The sequence below is a fragment of the Mytilus edulis genome, chromosome 9, assembly GCF_963676685.1.
Source record: "Mytilus edulis chromosome 9, xbMytEdul2.2, whole genome shotgun sequence".
NCBI lineage: Eukaryota > Metazoa > Mollusca > Bivalvia > Mytilida > Mytilidae > Mytilus > Mytilus edulis.
In genome coordinates this window covers 76,771,283-76,785,895 of record NC_092352.1, presented here as the reverse complement: position 1 = coordinate 76,785,895, position 14,613 = coordinate 76,771,283, and the positions used below count along the sequence as shown (strand labels likewise).

The 14,613-nt window shown below is 33.0% G+C and overlaps 1 protein-coding gene across 1 annotated transcript; it reads left to right on the top strand.

Moving 5' to 3' along the window:
* Window positions 1-4,498: 4,498 nt before the first annotated feature.
* On the top strand, window positions 4,499-10,122 carry LOC139489073 (uncharacterized). Its single transcript, XM_071275187.1, has 3 exons — window positions 4,499-4,872; window positions 6,030-6,101; window positions 9,626-10,122. The coding sequence occupies exons 1-3, from the start codon at window positions 4,644-4,646 to the stop codon at window positions 10,102-10,104; spliced, it is 780 nt and encodes a 259-aa protein (XP_071131288.1). The 5' UTR covers window positions 4,499-4,643; the 3' UTR covers window positions 10,105-10,122.
* Window positions 10,123-14,613: the final 4,491 nt, after the last annotated feature.

Here is a 14,613-nt window from a genome sequence, read left to right as displayed (position 1 = left end):
ATGTTTGAATTTTGATTGTAAACAGGAGAAATCCAGTTTCTATAGCACATTGATACTTAAGTTTTAGGTTATAATTTAACATTTTTCTTCTGAATTTACAGATAGGTCAAATCACTGGATGTTACTAATCTCCTTTACACATGTGGTGTTGGGCATTTTATTCCTGCTTGAATATATACATTTTTTTGAGGTTGTGCAATTTTTACACTTATTATTTCTAGATTAGAATTGATATATTGATTAATTGAAAAAATTTATTTGATCCAAATTTTCCGGATTATTTTGTAGATAATTAGGTTTTATCAACATTTTTTTACTACATGAGTGGAACAGATTGAAGCGCAATTTTTCATGCCAACATTTATTCAAGGATGTAGTCATGTGAAATTTTAAAAAATGGAAGTTAAAATTATTACTATAAATCAGAAGCGCATTAGTTAGAGAAAAAAATATATATAAATATTGATAAGCTATGGAAAACAATTTTGAGATATTTGGTAGAAAGAAAATGGCGGGAAAAGTCTCACCAAGATTTTTACTTTATATTTAGTATTGGCATTATTTGGTTCTCAAATTATAAGTGAAGAAACTATAATCTGCTTAAATTTTGGTAATGGCCTTGTATGAGCTATTGAAGTCTTCTATGAAAAGAAAAGAGTATGATTCAGGGGAGATGTTTTAGTTTCACCCTGAATTATAGGTAAAAACCCAAGGAGTCTCACAAAAATTCTTTCACCTGAAATGACTACATCCTTAAAAGAGATTTAGGTCTGTGGAACATAGAAGTTATGATGGGTTATGGTTGTTTTTGAGATTCTGTTTTTTTATATTATTGTTACAGATATTGTTTTGTACTATTGTTGTATTTATACTTATTTGGTGCTTTACAAATAAAAACATCATTTGTATTTAGACTTATGTCTGATTATTTGATTGATTGTTGCTTAATACCAGTGTCAAAAATTTTCATTCATGTTCTGTATGCGAACTAATTTCTGTAGACTCCTTTCTAAGTTACATGATTATCTAAGGGGATTTCCATTTTATATTTCAGGAGAGAGTAGGAACATTTTGAATATATAGAAATAAATAACATGAACTGCCAAACATGAAAAATCTATACAAAAAAAGGTTGAAAATTAATATCCAAATCCACACAATGTTGTGAATATTTTTTTTAAAGAAAAATGAAATCATTAAATAATTTATTTTATAAAAGATGTCATTATAAATTTTAAATTTGTGACAGAGGCTCATTTCGTCTACAAAAGACTAATCAGTGACACTCAAATAAAAAAAATGTTAAAAAGGCCAAATAAAGTATGAAGTCTGGTAAAGATCCAGGAGTTGTCAAAAGGGTCTCAACCTCTCGTCCCCTATTTTTGACATTTTTACCTATACGGTATGTTTAGTTTTGTTCAAACATTGTTGTCAATGTAATTCAATATGACTATCATAAAATTGAGAGGTTTAGCTAGTTAAAAAAACCAGGTTTAATCAACTATTTACCTTTTCCTTGAGTGAAGATAGTTTTTTTTCAGTATATTTGTTGGATTTTGTACAGCCTGTCCTCTCCTGGTCATGTTAATTATAATTCTCTTTCTGACACTGCTTCTAGTTATTGCTTTGTCTATGCCTCCACTACATTTCAAAACAAACTCTAACATAACATTTCCATGTCCCAATCTGGATTTATTGCAGATTTTGACCTGATTTGGATCTCGCTAATGGATGAAATGAGACTTGCATTGAATACCCAGTGATATATAAATAGTTGGGAGTTTGCTTTTGAGTGTGGTCACACTTCGTTTTGTGATGTCTATCTGCGCTTGAACATACAGTCAAATAATTTCGTTAATATGTTTTTCTTTGACCCAATGAACACTATGAGCCATGCCATCTATTGACATTACTTCTCGTTCGTCTTTATAACTTGAAACAAGAGGCTGTCACAACGACAGCAAACCGGATTTATTAATATTTATTTGTGTCCTGGCAATATCACAAGAACCATAACTGATGAATGGTGAAAGTGAAAATCGTCAATATCAAATTTGACCTCCATTTTGTCATCAGTATCAACTTCTTAACATTTGAAAAGCTTAGATTGAATGGTTCATGAGTAAATGCAACAACGTGAATGAAAACGCCATTTCACAATCTTTCAAGAACCATAACTCCTGAACGGTAAAAGTCAAAATCGTCATTATTGAACTTGACCTCTAATTTGCCATCAGTAACAACATATAAAAATTTCAAAAGCTTTGGTTGAATGGTTCATGAGAAAATGCACGGACACGACTGGAAACACCATTTTTCAATCTTTCAAGAACCATAACTCCTGAACGGTAAAAGTCAAAATCGTCATTATTGAACTTGACCTCCATTTTGTCATCAGTAAAAAATATTAAAATTTGGGAAGCTTAGGTAGAACAGTTCATGCGTAAATGCACGGACACGACTGGAAACTCCATTTTCAATCTTTCAAGAACCATAACTCCTGAACGGTAAAAGTCAAAATCGCCATTATTAAACTTGACCTTCATTTAGTTGTCAGTAACAACATATTAAATTTTTTTTATGAATTTTTGTTGCAAACTTTTGTAGGATGCCCGATATAGTCATCTGTCACCAGTAGCTGAACCAAGAATAAACTTATCATATATGGGCGAAATTGCATAAAACTGATTTTTGAGGCGAACATTTTTTATAAAACTTTTAAGAAAGCCGCAATATATTTTTCGATCAAAGAGGGACATGGTGGATGTCAGGGATCTCCATGGATGAAAATTGAACCATGGAGGAACTTTCACCATTACAAACCGTGTCTACGCTGTACAGTGTAGCGCGATCGGAAGTATTTTATCCCTCCATACAAGGAATGGTGAACATGCTAATTCATTGTTTATTTAAATTATATTTATTTGAATTTTCATTATAGAATTAGAAGTATCAATATGTTCATTTATTGCCGTTTTTAACCATTCAAATGCCAAGTCTTCATGGTCCCCCCTTAGTCGAGAACGACCAAAAGCTGTCATGAAGGTCCCCATGTAGATTTCTTGTATTTTTGGTAATTGTTATGGGGGTTTAAAAATCATATGATGTGGAGCTTATTTTTCATGGACACTGTCAAATTCAGAACCCATTACCGGTATGGCTGATTTGCAGCAACAACAACACGATTCGTAATGGTTATGTAAAAGGTTAAAGAGATTTGTAAAGCAAATGCAAAGGTTTCTAATGACTTTATCTGACAAATTGATGCTGTGCAACATGCATCTTTCGAGTCTAAATAGAAACCGGACACGCGGATGTATCAATTTGATTGTAATTTACGAAATGAATTCGGAATTACGATACGATATTTCTTTACAGGAAATATTTATAAGTTTTTACTTTTAAACTTTTAAAGTAATTGTAAATTATCGTTACAGCAGTACTCGAGTTATTTGCGATGAAATAATATTTACTGTTTTGCGTCTTATTTTGTTCTTCTTAAAAAGGGGGATGCTGATTGCGTAAGTCAAAATAAAGCACGTGTTCGACTTGTTAAACTCTTTTCTTTGTAACTGGATTATTAATTTATTTATTTAATCTAAATTATCATAATCATTTGCTGAAACTTAGTTGATTAATTCGACAAATGGATCGTCTATCCTCAGATAGTATTCTCCTGTCTGGTTTGTTGATCTACCTGTATAAGCTCAGGTACAAGTGATTAGCGATCTTAATCCGGATATCCCTCAGGCGTTAGAACTGTGTTGGATTATAACATAAAAAGCCTAAGGGTTATGCAATTACATGCATTTGATTATAATTGATAAAAAAAATGGTGTCGGGCTACAAAAAATGATGAAGTTTTGAACGATGGCGGAAGACAATTTAACGATGGCGCAAGACAATTTAACGATGGGGCGAGTCATTTGACGATGGCGGAGCGCCATCGTTAAACAGGCCATGGAGATCCCTGGGATGTCTTCTACGCCCTCCCCCGAATCTGACATTGTCCGGTACTAAATAAACTCATCATAGATACCAGGATTAAATTTTGTATTTACACCAGACGCGCGTTTCGTCTACACAAGGCTCATCAGTGACGCCCGAAACCAGAAAAAAAGGGTTAAAAAGTCCAAATAAAGTACGAAGTTAAGAGCATTGGGTACCAACATTCCTAAAAGTATTGCCAAATATAGCTAAGGTAATCTATTTCTGAGGTAGTCTAGAAAAGCCTTAGTATTTCAAAAATTCAAAAGTTTGTAAACAGTTAATTTATAAATATGACCATATCAAGTGCTGACTACTGGGCTGGTGATACCCTCGGGGAATTAACCAGTCTCTAAAATTGGTATTTGCTAAATTGGTATATGTAAAAGGTGACTTGAAAAACTTATATAGCTTTGGCCTTTGAAATCAGCGAATGTCAACAGCCAATAATACGACATGTTTACATCATCAATAGTATTATTATACAATAATTGTATTTAACACTCATCTTATATTATACAACTTGCGTAGATTTATAACTTACAAAATCATGAGAGACATTGGTTAAGAACTGTCTTATCTAATATTTAATCGTGATTTATAGTTGAAAAGAAAGTGTGCATGTTCGACATTTTGTTTAACGGAGGAAACTTATCATGATAAAAGACGTACTTTTGATGTGTTTCTGGGCTCTAAATATGTCTTTTATATTTGTTGTCGGCAATGATACAGTGGAACAAACAAAACGCCTACTTCTAAACGACCCAGATGTTATAGGCGCGAGACTGACAGCTATGGATAAAAAGATCTCACAGCTACAGGCGGAACTTTTTGAAGAGAAGACTAAAAACGCAAACATGCGTCAAACTGTTACAACTATTGACCGTATGTATATGTTTTAATTAAAACAAACTAAGATAATACTACAATAACATCTATGATATACAATTTATATTAATGACACTTACAAGTGATAATATGAGGGCCTGAATGAGATCTTTATTTCAGTATACTTTATTTTGCCGACACTTTATTCACCATTCTCTATATTTTCTACATCTTACTATTCCTTAGTCTTTCTTTTTAGGGTTCATTTTATGTACGATCTTTAGTTTTAAGCACTCGTTTCCTGTTTTAAGTCTGTTTACCTTACCCACACCCTCCATCAAATTCATGTGAAGAGCTCAGAAATTTGGATTCTTGTTCCTTACCCATACAACCTGAAGTCGTTCATGGTTCGAATAAGAACTGCTTACTTTCAAAAAGTATATTGCAGAAAATAGTCATCATAAAGTGTATAACATTCAGAGCGTTCAGCGATGTCATATAAACTAAATAATAACCATAAACCATAATTACCAGGTTAACTATTGAGGAGTTCCTTTATTCACAACTTCATTCCAATAGATTTGAGAGTGGTAGCAGAATTTATGAGTTTGAAATTCGGTGCTGTGGAAAGGTGAACATTCATCATAATTAGCCAACAAAAATATATTTATAGTCTATATACTATTTAAGTTTACCGCTGTGGATAGTTTAAATAGCAAATACAAGTTATTTCTAGTGTATTTATGTTCATAATTAATCTCATCGTAGACACCAGGACTAAATTTTGTATAGACGCCAGACGCGCGTTTCGTCTACAAAATACTCACCAGTGACGCTCGAATCCAAAAAAGTTAAAGAAGGCAAATAAAGTACGAAGTTGAGGATTATTGAGGACCAAAATTCCTAAAAGTTTTGCCAAATACAGCTAAGGTAATCTATGCCTGAGGTAGAAAAGCCTTAGTATTTCAAAAATTCAAAATTTTGTAAACAGTTAATTTATAAATATAATCATATCAATGCTATATTATGTCAGCACAGAAGTGCTGACTACTGGACATATGATTCATCAAAATAAGAAAATAATGGAAATTAATAAAAACAGAAAAAATAAAAGATTTTTAAAACAAAAAGAAGAAGGTTAAAAAATTCTGTCCCGAAGTTCGAAATTTAGTGCTTAATCATGTTAATATTAAAATGAATGCCCTTTGTTCAAGGAATTGGTTCTACTTACATTCGATGGGGACGAACTACATGTCCTGGCCACACTAGCGATATAGTTTATGCAGGTATGATTATTATTATTATTTTGTTATGAACACATCCTGAAAAAGAAGGGTTTAACTAAGGTTCGCCAATATTATAGTCACAAAAGCCATCTTTATGTGCCTCACCCTACTCACTAATTTAAGAACATATCCCATCACAGCGATTTCAGAACCTGAAATGTATTTTGTCCACCCAAACCATAGATGCCAAGATAGTTTATACCACGTTATTCAAAATGGTTAATCAGTAATTGAACCCAAAACGGATATACATTCACTAACTGTAATGCTGCATAACAGAACCAAGATTTTTAACGTGAAAACTTATTATATTGTTAATACTTTAATTTCAAGATCTGATTATCCTTATCACAGTTAAGCTACATATTTTTAAATATGTATAATCGAAACAAGGGGAAAACAAACCAAAATGTTCATCTATCTATAACTTATAAAATACTCGAAATTGTCCAAATTATAATGGCATATTGTTATTCTAAACTGTTTCCAAAAATTGATCGCCCTGAAGATCATAAAAAACATTTTATTAAAATAAAGTATGTCAATAAAGGTTTTGATTTTGTAAATATTGCCGGTATTTTTAACGACCATTCTGTTAAAGACCAAATTCCTGGATATTTTGATAATACTGAACTCCCTCTCATTTGTTATATTTACAAGAAATCTACCCGAAAATATGTGTTTAATTATAGCCAATTGTGTAAAGATGTAAATATCACTGAAAATACACCTATGTCGTGTAATTGCAGTAATTCAGAATACACCTATGGACCAATTTCCCATGTTATAACAGGAGACCTTAACATCGTTCGCGACCGAGAGTTAAAATCATTCCTCAGTAAAGGACCTAAATATCGTCCCCCGTCAACTGTTAACTGGAATGAGTGTCGTAATATCATCAACGACTCACTCCGCGCCTACTGTTTGAAATGGGTAAAACGGGAAAAAGCTGACAAAAAATCTTTGGACTCTTTTTTTAATTCAGTAATGAAGATAGTTGATATTCGAATACAACATTTTAAAGAACATTTTACCCTCAACAAAAACTATAAAAACCCTATTTCGCGTATCAAAAATAAACTAACAGAACTAGCCAAGGAATTTGTTTTTGTCCCGGCTGATAAAGCTGCTAATAATATCATTATTGTTTGACGTAAATTTTATATAGAGGTTCTGCAAAAGGAAATCACGAATTCACCAACATTCCAACTGACTTCATTTTCAGAAAACGACATCTGTAACAAACATAAACTTTTAGCTACTTCTTTACAAGCAGAACCAAACACAATGAAAGTCCCAACTATGTACTGGCTTCCGAAGCTGCACAAAAAACCTTACAAAAATAGATTTATTTCATCTTCCAGCCATTGTTCAACTACTAAATTGTCTGTTTTACTTACTAGTACACTTGGTACAATAAAAAACCTGATAATAAATTGTTCAAATAAGGCCTTTGAAAATAGTGGAATTAATTACTTTTGGAGTGTCAAAAACTCGTTGGAAGTACTTGATAAATTGCATGCATATATTGGTGATTTTGAATCTGTTCAAAGTTTTGATTTTTCTACCCTATATACCACTTTGCCTCATATTCTTATTAAGAAAAAATTCACATCCCTAATTAACTGGGCATTTAAAAAGTCGGAATGCGAGTACATATGTTCAAACTCTTTTAGATCATTTTTTAGTAGCAATAAACAAAAGAACTATGTCAATTGGACATGCTTTGATACTATTTATGCACTTGAATTTTTACTTGATAACATTTTTGTTCGCTTTGGAGATTCCGTATATCGTCAAGTTATTGGAATTCCAATGGGGACTAACTGTGCACCACTTATTGCGGACCTGTTTTTGTATTGTTATGAGTTACAATTTATGACTAAAATTAGCAAAGACCCATCAAAACAACATTTGATACAAAAATTTAACAATACTTTTAGATATTTGGATGATATATTGGCTCTAAATAATGACGACTTCAGTATGTATACTTAAGAAATTTATCCTGTAGAACTTACTTTAAATAAAGCTAATGATAACAATGACCACTGCCCTTTCCTCGATCTTGATATCTATATCATAAACGGGAAGCTTAATACAAAAATTTATGATAAAAGAGATGATTTTTCATTTCCTATTGTTAATTATCCATTTTTAGATGGTGACGTTCCCTTGTCACCATCTTATGGTGTTTATATATCTCAACTTGTACGATTCGCTCGTGTATGTAACAATGTATTAGATTTTAGCGAGAGAAATTTATGTATTACTGAAAAATTATTACACCAGGGTTTTCGATATCACAAACTGGTCAAAACATTTACTAAATTTTATCACCGGTATAAGGAAATAATTCGTAAATATAACTCAACATGCAGACATCTTATACGTTCAGGTATTTCACATCCAAAATTTTATGGAAATATTCTTTATAAAGCACAAAAATGTCAGTATTCTCCTCAGAAACTAACAAAACCTTTAAATAGACTTATTAAAAGGGGATATAGTTACGATACTGTTGTCAGGTCATTAAAGATTGCATATTTTGGCTTTAACATTGATTCACTGATAGGGTCTTTGCATCGGAACTAAACACATTTATTTCTAAAAAACAGTTGTTGGCATGACACGGGTTATGTTCTTCTCATATATTTTATGATAGTATGATACTAAACCCCTAACGGGAGGGATTGTACCTGATATTCATATGATGAAGACATAATCTTTCAATCAGTTTAATTGAGGTCTGGAGCTGGCATGTCAGTTAACTGCTAGTAGTCTGTTGTTATTTATGTATTATTGTCATTTTATTTATTTTCTTTTGTTACATCTTTTGACATCAGACTCGGACTTCTCTTGAACTGAATTTTAATGTGCGTATTGTTATTGTTTTACTTTTCTACATTGGCTAGAGGTATAGGGGGAGGGTTGAGATCTCATAAACATGTTTAACCCCGCCGCAATTTTGCGCCTGTCCCAAGTCAGGAGCCTCTGGCCTTTGTTAGTCTTGTATGATTTTAAATTTTAGTTTCTTGTGTATAATTCGGAGTTTAGTATGACGTCCATTATCACTGTACTATTATGCATATTTTAGGGGCCAGCTGAAGGACACCTACGGGTGCGGGAATTCTCGCTACATTGAAGACCCATTGGTTGCCTTCGGCTGTTGTTTGCTCTATGGTCGGGTGGTTGTCGCTTTGACATATTCACCATTTCCTTTCTCAATTTTATTATCAGATGTTCTGAGGTTGCCAATCAGAAAACTATATACTCACAATGCGTAGCTCATTCAACTTTGATGTAAACAATTAAGTCAACCTTTATGGATCTACAAATCGAAATCAATGAACAGATTTCTACAATGAGCTGACCTTAGGATAAACTTCGGTATATAATTTAATTGAGGCAGAATATGTTTTGTTTATATCAGAAAAATAGAGAAATCTAACAAATAAGTGCCTACATATAAAATGTAAAGTTATCTAACACAGGCATGTTAAATATGTATATTTTATTCACAGGTTATGCAGCGGGATCGAGTTATTACCATACAGTAAGCAAATCTAATTTCGGAGGTCCATCTAACACACTTTGTTTACCAGATGACCCAGAAATTTCAAACGTAACATATTCTGGTACAGACAGCTACCTTTACGGCTCGGAATACGAACATAACTATTTTGGAGCTAACTCACACAATGAAGACATGCCTTGCGTTGTATGCAGAATGAGGACCGCTGCAACAACGCTTATGATTCCAGGTAGAAAATCGTGCTACAGTGGATGGAACCTTGAATATACCGGACTATTAGCTTCTGGTTACCAAGGTTACAGTCCATCGACTTATTTATGCGTAGATGGTCAACCTGAATACATACCTTCAGGTCAAGATGACAAAAATGGCCACCTTTTTTACGTTGTTGGTTACAAATGTGGATCTCTTCCCTGTCCTCCGTATCACGACAACAGGATGGCCTACTGTGTCGTTTGTTCTAAATAAAAGAAAACAAAGATAAAATATTGTTTGTGTTAATTTGACTTCAACAAAACATCAACTGAGCAACCCATGCAAACCGTTGAAGATAAAACTAGGGGTCGGCACATATCATTCAAGGATGAAGAAATGGATGGTAAGAGGGCTTGGAGAGGCCTTAATGACCATATTTCAAGAACATTTTTGCAATTTTTCCCATATACCCGGTAATTAAAACAAGTCTTTATGGTAAAATTCGCATATTAGTGTTTCAAATATGAAGTTCACATGACTTTCACATGCTTTAACAACGATGGTTAAATGTGCAGAAGAATTGTAAGAGCAACTGCTGTTCTATGTAGATCATTAAGTCAGTGGTAAAGCTCATGTTAACATTTTGCACATTAAAGGTCAGTAGTGTAGCTAGCAAAAATGAAACAAAAAACTGGACCCTTACCATGTCATGAAGTTGGTTTTACCACAGGACTATATTTTGAAGGGTATTAAAGTCATACTTTAAGAAGCAAATACTGAAGTTAGTTAACAAAATATATCAGAAAACACGCAAAATCAGGAGGTCATTTGTTTAAAGACTTAAGAGAAGATAAAATTGCAATGAACATTTATAGATAGTAAACACACATTTAATATATTCAAGTTAAGCAACACGACGCGTGCCACATGTGGAGCAGAATCTGCTTACCCTTCCGGAGCACCTGAGATCACCCCAAGGTTTCGGTGGGGTTCGTGTTGCTTATTCTTTAGTTTTCTATGTTGTGTCTTCTGTACTATTATTTGTCTGTTTGTCTTTTTATTTTTAGCCATGGCGTTGTCAGTTTATTTGCTATCCATGAGTTTGACTCTCCCTCTGGTATCTTTCGTCCCCCTTTTACCTGTCTTTCCGGTTTCGTATATATTTTTAGACCTAAGACTCGTTCAGATGCAATAATAATTACATTTAGTCAGGAAAAGTAGAAAATAAAATCATAGGATCAGAAAAGGGAAATCCAGTCATAAAATGTCAAGTAATGAATGTATCCTATTGCAAAAAAGCAGAGACAATAAAATAATAACGTGATTATATATGATGGGAAACTCTCACAATTACATATTTTTAAATGACAGCACGTCTCATTCTTTTTATGCTTTTTATCAGCAAATACCGTTTGGTTGAATGAAAAACAAACCAGTATTCGACTCTATAAATTGAAAAAAGCCTTTGCTACTATAGCAAGTTGACAGCTAATCCGAAGTTATTCTGTTGCAATTTGTAAATAAATCAGATTCGATGAAATAAAACTATGCCCTATGAAGTAGCGCTATTCTGTGTATGCTTTCTATGTGTATTTGTAATACAATTGAGTACCTTAATGTCGGTTCTCACTCAAATCCACCAAAGTTTGATGCGTTGGATGTTTCATTAAGACGTGGAAACCAGACCCGCCCCTCAATCAATAGAAACAATAAGAGCACTACTTATTCACACTATTTTGCAACCAAGGACGGCTGACAAGTTGCAAAGAAGAGAAAACACTCATCAATTCAACATGTTCAAGCCTTATTATCTGGCACATCAAACGCACGTTTCCTCTACATAACACCCAACACTGGTACTCGAAACAGAAAAGTGGGAAAGCCAAGTTAAGAATTAACTGAGGCAAGCTATACTTTATTGTAGTTTTAACATGGGTAGGCATTATATTCGTGATTATTTTTGCCCGCGCAATAGTGAGTGTTAAAATAAAACGATTATAATGCCGACCAATGTTAAAACTACAATAAAGTATATGGCTTGCATCAATTATTTTGATTCTGATTAGGACAATTAATGTAATTTCGATGTCCGATGTGTTTAAGTTCAGATTGTTTGTGTAAGCTCTTTATTGAATCACCCTTTTTGTTTGTAAAGAAGCAAACGAATGACACTGTGATTTTTCAGAGGGAGGAGTTTGAACAGCCAACATGAACGGTTGTCGTATCTAGGTCAAATATGTCAATTTCGGAATGCAATGAACTAGTAACAATATGTGCATCATTTAAGAGTTTGGAAGTGTTTTAAGTTAATGAAATATATTAAATACATGCCAATTTGATAAAATTCATTATTCTGTAGTAGTCAATATACGCATGTACAAAGAAATATTATTGGATTTAGAGCATGGGTTTGTTCACAAAACGAAAGAAGCACGTCATATTAGAATCAAATACAAAGTTGAATACCATTTATAACCGACAGGTCGAAATAATTTAGCCAATTACAGCTAGAGCAATCGATATCTGCAACAGAACATTCTAAGTGTTTGAATATTTCACATTTATTAACAGAAAATTTATAGAAAATGAACCTATCGGTGATATGTAACTACTGGGATGCACTTAACGGTGTGAAACGTCTACAGCAATGTCATCGATCCCATGACTTTAAAGATACCAGGCTTATTATTTGGCGTTTGTCTTTATAATAAACACTGTTATTTTTTTTTTATCTTCGGTCTTTTACAAAGAAAACACATGTTAAACAATACAAAACGAAATCCGTTGTAACATCAATTATAGACGGTAACCTCCTATTCTAATAATTGTGATTTTGTTATTGCTTTTTTTAAATCATGCATTTTGCGTTAATACCAAAGTATTACCTATATATATCTAGTATATATCATTTAAGGTGTAACATCTTCAATGAAAGCTTGTCATTTTCAATTGTATCCGCTTTTAAAATTTGTATTAGGGTTTAGATTTTCTAACATTTGGGCTTCAAATCTCACAAAAAAGACATAAATAATCGAAATAAGGAACGGTGTATAAACATAGGTACCGATTATTTTATAGACTATGTCGTCTGTTGTTAAGAACAGTATATTGAGACCCAAAAGTACATGCACGTTAAATCAATAGGTCATGTTATTATTAAAGGAGTTACATCTTTTCAAAGTTTAAAATCGCACAGCCTTCACGTCAATCGGTTTTGTGTTTGTTATATGTTAGTATTTGACTTTGTATCGACCAATGCGGTTACCTTTAGAATGTTAAGCTAGGTTTAAAACATAGTTTAAACAACCATTTTGATCGAAAAAAGAGTGTACCAATGTAGAAGTATGACAACTGTTTTTCACTCGTAACGTTGGATGACAACCTTTGAATATGTCAACCCCTTTTTTGAATTTACCTTGGAGTTGTGTATTTTTTCCATCTTTATTTTAGAAATAACAAAACAAAAATAGCTATGTCTTGTGCATCACTAAATGTTTTGAAAAGGTAGAGTTCCAATTTATTAATGACTTTATATTATCTTATCTACGTACACCTGCTTACAACACAGTGGCCTTGATCGAAATGTATGTTATCTGCAAATCTTTCGTTAAAGTTATAAAGGTCGACTGTAAGACACTTTGCTTTTACAAAGTATATCGAAATGTTGATACATTTATCTGCCTTTTGTTTCTGGTTCTTTTATATTTCAATAGTTACTGTTGATTGCATTGACACAGGAGAACAAACAAAACGCCTTCTGCTGAATGACCCAGATGTTATTAATGCGAGAATGACAGCTTTGGAAAACAAGGTCACACAGTCTCAGACAGCTTTGGAGAATAAGTTCATTCAGTCACAGGCATTGTTGGAAAATAAAATCTCACTGTTACAAACAGAACTTTTTGAAGAGAAGACTAAAAATGCTAACCTGCGTCAAACTGTTACCAATATTGACAGTATGTATACTTTGTTAATTTTTTAATTTTAAAATTGAACCATATGTACCAAAACCATTCAATATGTGTTATTGGAAAATTAAGTGTACTGACTATCATTAGTTATTACGAGTTCAGAAATCAATGTATATATATATAGAAGTTTAAAAGTAGTAATATACATGTTCTTGTTTAACGTAAACATGTAAATTACACCGACCATACGCGTATGGTCGGAACATATGCATATATACCCATATGGTCAAAATAAGCATATGGTCCGGAACATATACAATCATGTTAACGTTTGAAACATTTGCTAATATTAAGCATAATAACTTTCAAAGTTTTGTGAGTACAGTGGAACAGTGGATAAATTGAACCATTTTGTAACATAAATATTCTTTATTCGAAGGAATTGGTTCCACTTACGTACGCTGGGGAAGAAGTACATGCCCTGGATCCAATAGCGATAAAGTTTATTCAGGTATGATTTAGTTAACACTGAAATTTGGCTCAACACTATTAAGTGTTGCGTCTTTTTTTCTAAATGAATCTGAACATAATTTTAGGAGCCAGCTGCAGCTTGTCCCCAGGTGAGGGATTTGTTTGCTACGTTCGGACCCCATTGGTCTCCTATGACTATTTTTGGGTTTTTGGCCGGGTTTTTATCTCTTTGACACATTCTCCGTTTCTATTTTATATTCTAGTTTGCCAAGTTGCTTGTCATCTACATTGAAATGTTTTATTTCTTTTTAGCTCACCGGACCAGCAAGGTCGAATGAGCTGTTCTCATAGCTGTCGTCTGTTATCGTTTACAAAAATATTTTCCTCTTACAGTTCGCTG